Here is a 13,308-nt window from a genome sequence, read left to right on the forward strand (position 1 = left end):
CATTAAGATAAAATGTGAAAATCAAAACAAGACGTTTAATGAATTTGATCAAATTTACTCTTCAATGGTTAGATTTTAGAATTGTGTAACGGAAAAGGTAAAGTTAATGGGTTCAAATAATATTTTGTTTGATGTATTGTCTTCTTCAAAGCTAATTAACATCATAATTTAATTATTAAGCAGGGTACAAATGCTCTTCGAAAAACGTTTAAAAACAATAGTCATAGTCTTACGTGTTTAAATACAAAATACTGAAATTTAGAGAAAATAAAAACAAACGAATTTAGAGAAAATAAAAACAAACGAATTTAGAGAAAATAAAAACAAACGCAAAATAGTTTAAAACAATGAAATACAAAACAACCTATTCTAACCTAAGACTAGGAATTTAGATATAAGTCTACCCTATACCCGTGTTATATTCTTTGCTTGCGATGCCGCCACGCCGCCACCTTCCGTACAAGTGTGCCCTGTCTTTATTAAAAAATGATGTGGCACACTTCTTCCGTATTTGCAGTTTGCACAATCAACAATAAAGGGTAAATAGCTTAAAATATAGATCATAGTTTTGTCCATTCTTTTCTTTACTTTTGTAATTTGTGATTATAAAATTTGGGGCAACTCCTTGGTGATTTAACCATATGTGAATAGGAGTTTGTGAAACTTGTACTAAAAATAGTCCAATATATGGTTTTGTTTAAAAGAAGCAACCATTTTATATATAAGCAAAGCAGAGTATTGGTTTAATGTTATTGAACTATTTGGGAAACATTGGGCAACAAAAGCAGTCAAAATCACGGACAGAAGATGCAAGAAAAAGAGTAGTTTGCAATTTAGAAGAAAATTTCAAAAAACACATGTGAAGTGGTTGCGGGTGGATTGGATGAAACCCAACTGGAGAAACTTTAGGTACAGAATACTTACATTTCCACTTTTTCTGATAACTTCAATACAGATGCTTATTTGGGGATGAGATCTGAGCGACATCATCATCTACCTCAACCAACCAAATTATGAACCAAAACAACATAGAAAGAAACAGGATGTCAATGTCACAACCATAAAGCCAAACCAACTTCATCTATGTTTTCATCCGCATATAATATGAATTAACAGTACATGGAAAACGAACACACATAAATAAGGCCTGCACCAGATGGTTCTATCTTATACAAGATTAGAGTAAAAGATGATCTTATTATTAGTATTGTATTTTGAATCTAGCTTGCACAACCTTCATTCGACCACACATGGTTCCTAAGGTAACTTGTAGAGCATTAAATCTTAGCTAGAGAGGTTATCACTATTACACGAACCCATTCCCTCCGAGTCCTTTGTCATTTACCTGACTTTATTGACTACTGAGCCTCCAAGTCCTTTATCATTTACCTGACTTTATTGACTACTAGGCAATCTCACGGTGGTCGTAAAAGATGATATTATTACTAGTCTATGTTGGGTATTAACTTTAGAGTCCAATTATTAAGCCTCCAGCATATGGCATCCCCCTTTGCTAATAAAGATAAAGTATAGATCTCACTCGCCATTAAGGAAAAACCCAACAAGAAATATATAAAACAAAACAGAAACCAACAAAGTAAGAGAGAGAGAGTCACATGCATGATTTGGCTGGTTTAAGATGGTGGGTATTTCTTTCTCCGAAAGTTTGTTAGAAGCCATGCACATGGTCCCCAAGAGACTGCTCACTTTGTGTTCTGCTGTCTTCATCTTTGCTATTTCATGGAAGATTTTTGTGTGTGTGTGTGTGTGTGTGTGTGTGTGTGTGTGTGTGTGAAAGAGAGAGAGAGAGAGAGAGAGAGAGAGCTGCATAAAGTGAAAAAGTCATAAGGTAAATTTTAGAGCTACACATTAGCTTGTCTGCTGGTGAATGGCGTGGGGCTTCATAATATTCAATTTTGTCTTACCTTTGGACCACTGCCACTCTGCCATCTCATTTTCTTCAAAAACTTGCAATCACATAATAATCAACAGCAACAAACTCTATTTATATCCCCTTACCTATTGCCCTCCTCTTCCTTCAAATTACTACAACACAAACTCTCTTACTCTGCCGTGCATCACCAGCAGTTGAAGCTGCCAGCATGATCTAAACTTCTTCTTGCTCTTCACACAAGGAAAGATCAGATCATATGGTAGCTTCACCTTTTGGTGGTATCACGAATATTCCAATCCCCCTTCTTCTCCCCATCATTGAACCCCAACCCCCCTATTTTCATTTCTTGTTGCTGTGTGCTTCATCCAATTCCTGTATATCAAAAACACACTTCTTCATTCTCTTGTGTTGCAGGTTGGTTTAATTTACAATTTAGTCGTAGGAAGAGTTAGGGGCGAGAGCAATGGAGATTGATCTTCAGCTTTGGTTACTGTTTGGGGTTTTGAGTCACAGAATTTCCCTTATCCAAAGAGTTTTGGTTTTGGTGCTTTCCAGATTCCCCTTCTCCATGCTTATTGCTTTCAACTTTTTAGAAATCATTTCTTTCTAAAATGTATTGTATTGTATATATAAGTATTCCATCTTATATATCATCATCTTAAAAGCTCCTGTGGGACTGTGATTCGAATACTTCATCTTAATGGGATTATTTTTTTGTTTTATTCCAGAGGAAGTATTAAAAGAAAAAAAGGGTATTAAAAATGTTAGATGTACTGTTTCCATGTTGTTGGAGGCATTTTATATTCCATTATTCCCAAACATGAACAGTTGTGGATGTTTGTTTTTTGGCGCTTGTCTGAATGAAGGACTCGAGAAAACCTATATTCCACTTTTGAAACAGTATACAGCTACACTCTTTCCTTGCCCTCCTACCATTCTTGTCTTCACTTTGTATGCATTATCAATCATTTTAATAAGCTCATTTCACCTTTTCATCCCTTCTCTCTCTCCATCTTTTCTCTCTCTTAACTCTGCCGCTGTTAATCTCAACCACACTCGTTTCCTATAATTCATTATGCAATTCTAGGCTTCTTAACCTCAAACTTCACCATACTAAGCTTATTAAACCGATACCGACCCAAAATAAGTAAACTTCTCTGGCTAGTGGGAGTGGTTGAGCCCAATCCACAGCTCTCTTTGGAGATCGTTTCAAATTAATGCAACAAATTCTGCCCAAACCTTTAAATTTTATTTTCATAATTTCCTCATTAGTTTTCAGAAAACCAATCGACTAAGTGATAGTGATGGTCTATTGCAACTTTACTACAGAGTCTCCAAGAACAATGCCTTGAAGTTGGTTTTTAACGTTACTGCGAATGGTTGATTTAATGTGAGTTAAACTGAGGGTGCCATATTCATTCAATCGCCTCCTTGTTGCTGAAAAAGGGATTTTCTAGTTTCCACTTGGAGCAAAGATGTCCAAATGTCATGACGAGGCATTGAAACTATGATAGCATGCCAAACGGGTAGGTCTGAATACACCTGAGGAATAGGAGAATGTTTCAAGGTGTTTGAGTTTTCTCAACTAAGTTTAATGTTTCAAGGGTTTTCTNCTCAAACACCTTGAAACATTCTCCTATTCCTCAGGTGTATTCAGACACATTTCTTTCACAAAGTTGGTAGAAAAAACATTCTTATCCTAAAGTTTAATAAAAAGAAAAACCTACATCGTATTTAAATAACAAGATTTATACCTTTTCCCACACAATTGCGCCTACACCAATGTATTTTCACAAAAAGATCTCGATTATTTATCATCTTCATACATATATATATTGTACCTTGAGTTATTAGGTGGAAATGAGTATCAATTTCCATAAATTCCAATCAATCTGCCATACAATCTAAATCAATCAAGCAAACCATTTTCGTCAAACTCACATTGATTTAATCACAGCAGCCATAAAGGATCAGAATCAAATTATGCACTGAGCAGCTGCTTTAATTTGGATGCATTGTCCGCCGTAGTCATTACTTAATAAGGATTTCATCACGAAGGATGGGTTTTTATGTGGTGTTGACTGTTGAATCAGCACTAGATCAAAAAGCCCAACTCAAGCTATTATGCTTGACTATTAATTTTGATTCATGTGATCCAACACCTAGAAAATAGTGGTAAAGGAATTCAAACTCCCAGACTCTTACTTTGATATCATCTTAAATAAACAGACTTAGAAGTTTAATATTCAAGTTATTAAAGAAATAGGATATCCATCCTAAAGAGAACAAAATATTCCATAGAAGGGGCTCTTCTAATTCATCATCTTCCATAGGTTTTTTAAGAACAACAGTCTGGCATTTTTTAGCCGTACAGAGAATTGGGAAGAAAAAGACTAAAATTTCAAGGAAACTAATTGCCAAATTAACTAAAGTAATATACTATAATTAATTTAGCTAGACATAAGTGTAATCAAACCAACACTACATTATTATTCCCTACACCACAGTCACTTAATCACTAGAAATAAATGCTTGTGAACCATGGAATTGCCAAGAAACTGACCCGTAAATTGTGGTATGTTTGGCCGTCTAACAGCATTAGGCATATGCAAGAAACTGTCCTGCAATGAAATAGTGAACGATTAGATTATATTGTTTTCAATAATCAATACTATGCCAGTTGACAACAGATACTGCTACGATTATGCATCCTAATCCTATAAAAAAAAAATATTAAAAAAAACAATTATGCATCCTTATTTAGTAATGAGATTGCTGGGAAGTCCTAGAATGCCATTTGTAGTCAGTATTTCTATATTTGATCAAACAATGTCATCGACGTGTAACCACAGCCAAACCACAATGTGATTTATCAAGAAACTTTGATTTCATATAATTCAATTGACTATGAATTCCCGAAAAAAAATCAATAAGGAAAATATACCTTCATATCGTCCATCTTCGCTTGAACCATTGCAGCAGTTGTTCATCCACCGTACATGCTCCACCAGATCGGACCTTTAAAAAAAAATCCTTCATGTCAAATGTTTGTGGCGATACACAGAGTTTACTGTCGAAACCCCCCCATGAAGGGCAACCATTAAATGATACAGCGTCACTAGCACCCATTCAAGAAAAATAATTGTCAAGCAATTCATTAGCCCGATAAGTCGTCTTCTCAAGACCAACTCCAGAAAACTTTCGGCCTATCTCAAACGAAGGGACAGAAAATTTTTTATCAGCCATTGAAGCCCAACAAATCCACATCTTCGCCTCCTTCTCTGTTATATTTCTCCCCCTCGCTACAATTCTAGCTTCCATGAACGGTTTAGAACACTTCTCCTTCGCAAAACCGACACACTTCTCCTTCGCGCCAGCCAAACAAGCCTCCATTTCGCGCTCTTCGCACTGCTCCCTATCCTTCAAATCCAGCCCTTTCTTCGACTGTATCAAAAAACTCCACCACGGCCGCTTGCATTTGTTGATAGCAGTTATTGAGCAACCGATCCTCGCGCCGGCCTCGCATTGTTCGATGATTTTAGACTCGCAGATTTTGTAGGCAGATTTCCAAGCTTGAGGATCTCTAAATGCAAGCAAGTACGGACCTGCCGATGGATTTTCAGATCGACCGGCTCGAATTGGTCCGCGAAGAAGAGGAATTGGACGTTGGAAGGTGATAATCGTCGTAGCAGCAGAGTAGTCGTCGGGATTTTGGGGCTGCGAAGGCTCCATCATCGGAGGGTTCAGAAAGCTCATCGTCACCGTCCACGTTAAACTTCTGAAACAGAGAGATTTTATTTTAATTTTTAGGGGCAATACAAGGGAAAATATAAATCTAACCTGAACCCTTGCCTTTAAAGCTATCAAAAAAATATTTTTGGAATATATCTAATTAGTTAAAAAACATATTTAATATTTAACTTAATTATTATTATTAAAATTGTAGGTTTTTTTATTTGATACTTAATTTTGGTACAAAGTTAAACTTAAATTTTGATAAATTGTATTTATGTGTTTACGGTTAAGATTGATACTACTGTCATGTTTTAAGGATAAAATTATTTTTTTTTTTCTTTTCAAAGTTCATGTTAAGTCAAATTGTTTAAAACTATTTTAAAAACCATAGAAATTTAAATTGAAGCTAGAAGTCATAAAAAAAATAAGACGATAATAAATTATTATTATTGAACTTTATTGGTTGGTACACAGTGAGGGCAAATGGTATGAACAAACATGAATGAAAGATTGTTCTTAGTAATGTTGAAATGGGATCAAGTGATTGTCATAATGTTGGCAAACTCTTCGTAACTCACTCTGCCATCGCCATCCAAATCCGCCTCTCGAATCATTTGTTCAGCCTCCTCATCTGTCAATCTCTCTCCCAAATTTATCATTACATTTCTCAGCTGCACATTCACTTTCTCGGTAAGACGTTAAGCTAATTAATTTCACACAATGAATGAATCAATGGAGATTTTAAAGCATTATCAGACCCTATTCAGTATTCAGAGAGAAATGGATTCAAATTGTACCTCAAAAGCTGAGATATAACCATCTTGGTCCCTATCAAACACTTTGAAGGCCTCTTTTAGCTCCTCCGTCACATTGCCCTGCAAAACCCAACTCCTCCTCAGCCTCCATGCACACTAAAATCCCTATCACAATTCATTTCTACCCTTTGCGTTTTCCTCTTTTTTTTTTTTTTACCTTCACCTTCCTTGCCATCACATTCAGGAACTCATCAAAATCTATCGTCCCATTGGCGTCCACATCCACTTCGCATATCATATCTCTAACTTCATTCTTGGTGGGATGTCCATCCAATGACTGAATCACTGCCGCTAGCTCCTCCACAGTGATGAATCCTGCAAATATCCCCACCAACATATTTTAACAATCACTTTAAGCCTTCACTCTTTCTAAACTAAAAAATATAACTACTTCTTTCTCACAAAGAATCTATAAAAACAAATTTTGACTTGTAAAAGTTAAGATTATTACAACCCAGTACTGATTAAAAACAGAACATCCATCCTCAAGTATATCCTTTTGCAGAACCAAAAAAGTGTAATGAATAAAATGTAAGTTTCAGCATCTTGTTTAATTCAGGAAAAACATCAATCAGGAGGTGGGCAAAAACAAAAGCAAAAGCAACAGCGAAAGCAAAGGGGAAGAGAGAAGAATGAACCCACCATCCGCATCCTTGTCAATTAAACAGAAGGCTTCCCGGAAATCGGCAATCTGATCTTCAGTAAGAGCTTCAACAGCCATTATAAGTTGGGTCGCTGTTGTGAACAATTAGCAGAAACGAAAACGAGAAGAAGAAAACCAAGGAGGTGTGATGCAATGGGACTCCATATAGTCTTATATACATGTTGGTGAGCCAGAAAAGAATAATATTGTTGATTGTTCAATGAGATTTGGAATAGTCAAACGAGCTTAAAGAAAACTACAATTTTCTCCTAAAAAATTTCTCCGCTTTGAATGAGAAATTTTCTAGATTGACAGCCTTTGTTGGACCAAAATAAAATAATAAAAACTCAACTGCATGCAATTGAGATAACCCCCAACCCCCATTTCTGGGGGTCAACTAATTAATTCGGCCCTGTAAAAGTGTCCAGTCCATACTTCAACACAACCCATAAGTGCCGTAGTCTTCGGATTGCTTGGCAGAAGGCTCCCTATACTAAATTAAAATTGTTTCTTTACTATCTAATCTATCCTCCTCAAATTTTTATAATGACAATCCACACAAAAATGTATGCATGTATATATGTCTGCACAATTATTTTAGACCAAAGTGAACTCTGAGTCGGAATTATTTCGGATGGCTCCCGAAGTCATTCTGACCTCAAGATGACGCTATGAGCTTTAATTTGGAAGAATTGATTCCAAGGAAGTTTTCTGATCCCTGCAAAAGTTCCAATCAAAATCATACACATTTCTGATGGGTATTCAAATTTATTGTCATAGTAGAAAGGACAACAGCAAGAAACAAACAGTACTACACAACTTGCAAACTAAAATTGCATGTGCAAGAGTAGAATATCAGCTTCAACCCCTCTTTCGAACTCAGATTGGTTGACCTTTTGGAACAATCTGATCTTTGATCCACATGTATATGGGAACCAGCACATAGTATGTAGATGCCATGGCTCCCAGAAGGAAGCGAGCAAGAAACACGAACGGGTTTACAGGTTTCGATACATCCTCTTCCTTGGGACCAAGCTGCAAAGGAATTCATTTAACGCTCAGGGAAGCCAATCTTAGAGTAAAAACAAACTTACAAAGACAAAACACTTGTGTCAACAATGGTTACTATGACATAGTGAAAGATCTCATCACTCAAATTTTATGTTCTCAAAGTCTTCAGACAGATGATCATGTTCATAATTCTTGTGGTTAGACTCAGTGTACATGTTCCAAGTCACGTTTTCAAAGAACTGATTCCATATGATAACCATGCATTTGGTTTTTGCATATGTTCAGGTCAATACTCGTTTGTGGGTAGACTGAGTGTACATGTTCCAAGTCATAATTCTTGTGGTTAGACTCAGTGTACATGTTCCAAGTCACGTTTTCAAAGAACTGATTCCATATGATAACCATGCATTTGGTTTTTGCATATGTTCAGGTCAATACTCGTTTGTGGGTAGACTGAGTGTACATGTTCCAAGTCATAATTCTTGTGGTTAGACTCAGTGTACATGTTCCAAGTCGCGTTTTCAAAGAACTGATTCCATATGATAACCATGCATTTGGTTTTTGCATATGTTCAGGTCAATACTTGTTTGTGTCTAGACTGAGTGTTCACATTTAAGAGTCTTGATTTCCAAGAACTGAACCCAAATGAAAACCATAAATATACCGGTTGGTTTTTTCCGGTGGATCCAGGCAAAGGTGCAAAGCAGAATCCCAAAAAGTCTTGGGGTAGCATGAGCCATGTTCTAATATGTAAACGGAAATGAATTTGGAGAAATTAAAATAAAATATGCGAACATGTCAAATACAAACCGAAGGTAGTAAGTTCGCACTTAAACTAAGGTTCAATCTCTTTCTCACCCTCATTTGTCAAGGACTTAAAGTTTCAAGCATCATATAATAAACGGAAACCATCTGGATTTTCCTTGAGCGAGAAGTCTGAATTTCAGTGTCAAAACTCACAGAATTCTGATTAAGAATCCTTGAGATGAGAACACTTTTAATTAACCAGCTGCAGCGCCTAAACAGAAGAATAGATAAGCAATTTTATACCATATTATTGCTCTATTACAAACTATTTCTCTCAGTTGAAAAATCCTTTCATTATCGTTCTAGGTCTCTTCAATTGCCTTCTTTAAACTACTCAGGAAGCAGCAAGTATTGAGTGCAAAGAAGTAGTACAAGAATGTACTTGTACGAGCACACAATTCCCGACAGATGGTAGTCAGGAAAGGAATTTCTCACTTTTTGTTGCAGTTGTTGTTTTGTGTGTGTGTGTGTGTGTTGGTGAGGGGTTTTTTAACAATGGAAACCACATAATAGGTAAAACAACAATTTATCCAGCACCCTGTCATTCTTGACAATGGTTATAACACAATAGCAATTCAGATATGCTTTATGAGAAGCCTTGCGACAACCTACAGCATAAATTGAAAATGGAGAAAAGAATTACCTGCAAAGGAGAGTCACCAGAATAAGGTTTCACACCAGTCACGGAACATCCCATGATTAGACCATGGCGACGAACTCCTCGGTACCATTTTGGACCAATCCTTTTCAATTGAACGTCCTTAAATCCAGCATTTGTGAACCACTGAATATACTCTTCTTCCTTTGGGAAAAGCATCCACACATCTGCAAAGAAGCGAGACAGCCAAAATGTTGGGTACACTGGACCAATTAAACATGCTTTTCCTCCAAGTTTGAGAACCCTGTATGCTTCTTTGATGCCACGCTGTGGATCTGGCCAGTATTCAATACTGAGCGGAGATATCAGAAAACAAGATCAGAGATACCATTAAAACTCTCAACATCCCTTTTTCTCTCGCATATAAAAAGTTAAACATATAACACACGCAGCCCTTGTACTAAAAGCGACTTCTCTGTCCTCCAGCTATAATCTCCTTATATCAAAAGGCTAAATTGCAGATTCCTTTGGTTAGACTTGAGCTTTATTGATCCCCAATCCACCATCAGCCACATACAAAATTTTTAAACAAGTTATTGCTCAAATGGGAATGACTCACTTCATATTCTAATTTGTTTCTATTTTAGAATGTTCACTCAAAACAAGATCCTCCAAACCCCTGTTCCAACCAGTAAATCAACATAAATAGTTACACATTACAAAACAACATTCACAAAAAACCCATAGTAGAGTTTCAGCAGTTCACCTTCCAGCAGATACATATCTATCTGCATAATCAGTACGAAATGGAAGATCCTCAGCATCCCCTTCAATAATTTTGCAGTCTTTCAAGGGCTCTTTCTGCTTAGCCTTAGCTAGCTGATGAGGCGATTGGTCCAGAATGGTTACATTTTTGGCATCCACGTGCTTCACTATCCCCAAAGTGGTAAAACCAGTACCACCACCAACATCCACCACAATCATATTCCTATTGTGGAGATCTGCAGGCTCAAGAGCTTCATCCCTCATATCCTCAGTCCAATGCCCAGGGTTTATGATATGGTCGTACACAATCGACAGGAACCTATAGAACCAGAAGGCCTCTTTCTTGTGCTGAATGAACCTAAGCTGAGAAACTGGCCGCGAAGCAGAAAGATTACACTTGGGCGCCATGGACACGACCTTGGAACACCTAAAACTGGAAACTAGACCTAATTTGGGAAAAGTCTTCCCATGGAGATTCGAACCCGAAAAACCCAATCCATTCGGAACCAATCCTCGGGTGAGTTTGAGGCTTTCAGCTCCATTTAGCATTGCAGAAGCCATAATTTATAGCCACAAACAATCCAATCCAATAGGCAAAGATTGTGAGAATTGACAAAAAAACGATGGATAGTTTCAAAACTTATCAAGAAAACCAACGACAAAAATCGACTAGTATACCCGTATGGACCAGAAATTGGGTGGAAGTGAATCGCTAACGTACATGCATGCAAAGGCGTGAAGGAATCTCGAAGGTGAGAGAGTCGATAATGTCAATGGAGCGACCAAGGGGAAAGCAGAGCTTACCGCTACGGCATCAACAGCATAGCAGAGTGAGGCGGACAGTTGAGAGAGAATCGAATGAGGCGAACAAATGTGTGGCGCTACTTCCTTGTTTGCATCACACAAATTTCCTATAAGAAAAAAGACTTATTTTCTTAAATTGCCTTTTTCTATGCTATCTTATAACAAATAAATTGAATTTTTTTTTTTTATTTAAAAAAAAAAAAGTATATTTTAAATTAATAAAAGCCATTTATGCCAAGATTCTAGACCCTTGCTCATTATTGTGAAAATAATAAATAAATATAAAAATAATGTTCAGAATTTCAAGAGAATTAACATAAAATTACTTTAAATTTATTATTCCTTGAAGTTGAGCGTGGGAAGTTATAGAACCCAAACGGAAACCACATACAAGAAGAAGACCAAAATTACTTTCTTTCTCGTCTGTGGGATCAGATTTGTAGGTCCAAGAATGGTTCAGCCGTTAGTGTAAGCAGTGCGTTGCGGAGCTCCATTTTGGTTTGTGGTAATGGCGTCGTCTTTCGATGGACAGCTCGTCCCCCAGCCTGCAATTGGTGTCGGAACTGTCGTTGACTCACGAGGAAAGCATCGCATTCTCGCGGAGCTCAAGCGTCTTGAACAGGAACTCAGATACTTGCAGGTTTTGTGTTCACCTCTTTTCTCCCACGTTCACTTATTTGCTGTTTGTTTCGAGCATTTTCTCTAATTTCTCCAACAGTTCCAGCATTTGCCTGTTTTTGATCTTTGTATGAAAATTTCAAACCACCAAGGAAATTATGGCTCCTTTTCTAGGAAAAGATTCAGTAATAGCAAAACCGTAAGGCGCGATAGAAAGAAAAATCAGGCTTGTTTGCTTTCCCTTTGATGTTAACAAACTGAAGTAAGTAAAACAGCAAGGCATTTTTTTTTTTTTTTTTTTTTCTTTTTTCTTTTTTAAGAAGAGAAATTAGGCTTATTTGCTATTCCTTGGAGGTTTCAACAGAATCATCTGATGAATTGTTCAATAATTGCAGAATTTAAGACTTAAAGCGCTTATTTCCTGTTTAAGTAATATTATATGCGATCTACTATCTATGAATCTAAAATGAGCTAATAGCTCCATGAGAAGGGTATTTTTAACTTTGCTTCCATATATTTTGCTGGGTGGACAGAGACTGGTTGAAATCCTCTACGTACTTGTATTGGTTTTTGATTGTGAATGCAGCTGCCTATTTGAGGTAGCTGTATACGTTTTGCTTACCTTCCATTCTTTAAGGTAATATTGTCACTTAATTTCATTTGGGGAAGATCTAGAATTAACCAAATGAGCCTATTCTTCATTATTTTTAGTCTTCCTTCGTGCCATAGATCGACTTTAAAGCCTTTGTATCATTAATTTGGCTAACATAACAAGAAGCTGGGAACAAGCCGTGATTCCTCCTCTTTTACTTTGATATACCCTTCCAGATCGAGTTGATAACTGTGTTATAAATGTTTTATTTTTTTATGTAAATGTTGATGCAGGAAGAGTTGGAGGAAGTTGAGAAAATGGGAAACATCTCATCGTTATGCAAAGAGTGAGTCAACCAGTCCTTACTCTTTTTCCCTTTCATTTCTGGTGTTGTGCAATTGAATTTTCATGAGGGAAAGAAGAAAGAAGGTTGTTTTTCATCTCTATATTTCAAAAGAGGTTGAATACAAATTTTTAAATGATCTTTTTTCGTGCTCTCAGTTTGCTTCCCTGCATCGAAACCAAATCAGACCCACTTTTGCCTGTGTAAGTTCCACACAACGCCCGCCCTCATCCATCTGGATCCGTTTTTGAATCAGCTTAATTTGTGTACAGGCTGAATGGTGTTGTAAATCCACTATGGGATCGCTGGTTTGAAGGATCCCCAAGCTCACCAGATTGTGGCTGCTGGATTCTCTGAACAGCAGGCTCTGCTCCCTTAAAACTTGGAAGATGTGTGAGATATATGACACTAATTGACATCTTCGAACACCGAGGCTTGGATTTCTGAGTGGCACATACCCAAGAATAGTTTAGTTTGGTGATAATTAATATCATGTCTAGTTCTACAGTACTACTAGTGCATTAGTTTCTTTCGCTCTTTGTAGATTGGAAACGTTGGCAGGACTTTACTTAAACCTGGCTGATATCTGGTATAGTTATTGTGGAAGCAGCCCAATGGACTAAAGACAATTCCTGCCCAAGTCCCTACAATATGGGGTCTGCTTGTTTCATTTGGGCCTTGAA

General features: G+C 37.0%; 4 protein-coding genes across 10 annotated transcripts; 1 reads left to right on the plus strand and 3 right to left on the minus strand.

The window, feature by feature from the left end:
- Nucleotides 1–397: 397 nt before the first annotated feature.
- On the minus strand, nt 398–5,703 carry LOC111795871. Of its 6 annotated transcripts, XM_023678491.1 has the most exons (5): nt 4,839–5,703; nt 4,458–4,515; nt 3,836–4,056; nt 925–993; nt 398–502 (listed from the first exon to the last, which is right to left on the minus strand). In XM_023678491.1, exon 1 carries the CDS (start codon nt 5,648–5,650, stop codon nt 5,024–5,026), a length of 627 nt encoding a protein of 208 aa, XP_023534259.1. In that variant the 5' UTR covers nt 5,651–5,703; the 3' UTR covers nt 398–502; nt 925–993; nt 3,836–4,056; nt 4,458–4,515; nt 4,839–5,023. The 6 variants fall into 6 exon arrangements, with proteins under 6 accessions (XP_023534259.1, XP_023534256.1, XP_023534260.1 ...); XM_023678488.1 differs by lacking the exon at nt 398–502 and having other exon boundaries at nt 670–993; XM_023678492.1 differs by lacking the exons at nt 398–502; nt 3,836–4,056 and having other exon boundaries at nt 676–993.
- Nucleotides 5,704–6,070: 367 nt separating this feature from the next.
- On the minus strand, nt 6,071–7,662 carry LOC111795872 (calmodulin-like protein 8). 2 transcript variants are annotated; one of them, XM_023678494.1, is made up of 4 exons: nt 7,087–7,662; nt 6,602–6,759; nt 6,427–6,504; nt 6,071–6,300 (listed from the first exon to the last, which is right to left on the minus strand). In XM_023678494.1, exons 1-4 carry the CDS (start codon nt 7,163–7,165, stop codon nt 6,166–6,168), a joined length of 450 nt encoding a protein of 149 aa, XP_023534262.1. In that variant the 5' UTR covers nt 7,166–7,662; the 3' UTR covers nt 6,071–6,165. The 2 variants fall into 2 exon arrangements, with proteins under 2 accessions (XP_023534262.1, XP_023534263.1); XM_023678495.1 differs by having other exon boundaries at nt 6,229–6,311.
- Nucleotides 7,663–7,806: 144 nt separating this feature from the next.
- Nucleotides 7,807–11,559, minus strand: LOC111795869 (2-methyl-6-phytyl-1,4-hydroquinone methyltransferase, chloroplastic-like). Its single transcript, XM_023678484.1, has 4 exons — nt 11,484–11,559; nt 10,270–11,179; nt 9,549–9,855; nt 7,807–8,122 (listed from the first exon to the last, which is right to left on the minus strand). The coding sequence occupies exons 2-4, from the start codon at nt 10,827–10,829 to the stop codon at nt 7,967–7,969; spliced, it is 1,023 nt and encodes a 340-aa protein (XP_023534252.1). The 5' UTR covers nt 10,830–11,179; nt 11,484–11,559; the 3' UTR covers nt 7,807–7,966.
- LOC111795873 (guanine nucleotide-binding protein subunit gamma 2-like) lies at nt 11,386–13,295 on the plus strand. The gene is made up of 4 exons (XM_023678496.1): nt 11,386–11,712; nt 12,576–12,628; nt 12,784–12,828; nt 12,898–13,295. The coding sequence occupies exons 1-4, from the start codon at nt 11,581–11,583 to the stop codon at nt 12,980–12,982; spliced, it is 315 nt and encodes a 104-aa protein (XP_023534264.1). The 5' UTR covers nt 11,386–11,580; the 3' UTR covers nt 12,983–13,295.
- Nucleotides 13,296–13,308: the final 13 nt, after the last annotated feature.

Source organism: Cucurbita pepo, chromosome LG05 (assembly GCF_002806865.2).
Source record: "Cucurbita pepo subsp. pepo cultivar mu-cu-16 chromosome LG05, ASM280686v2, whole genome shotgun sequence".
In the NCBI taxonomy this organism is placed as follows: domain Eukaryota; kingdom Viridiplantae; phylum Streptophyta; class Magnoliopsida; order Cucurbitales; family Cucurbitaceae; genus Cucurbita; species Cucurbita pepo.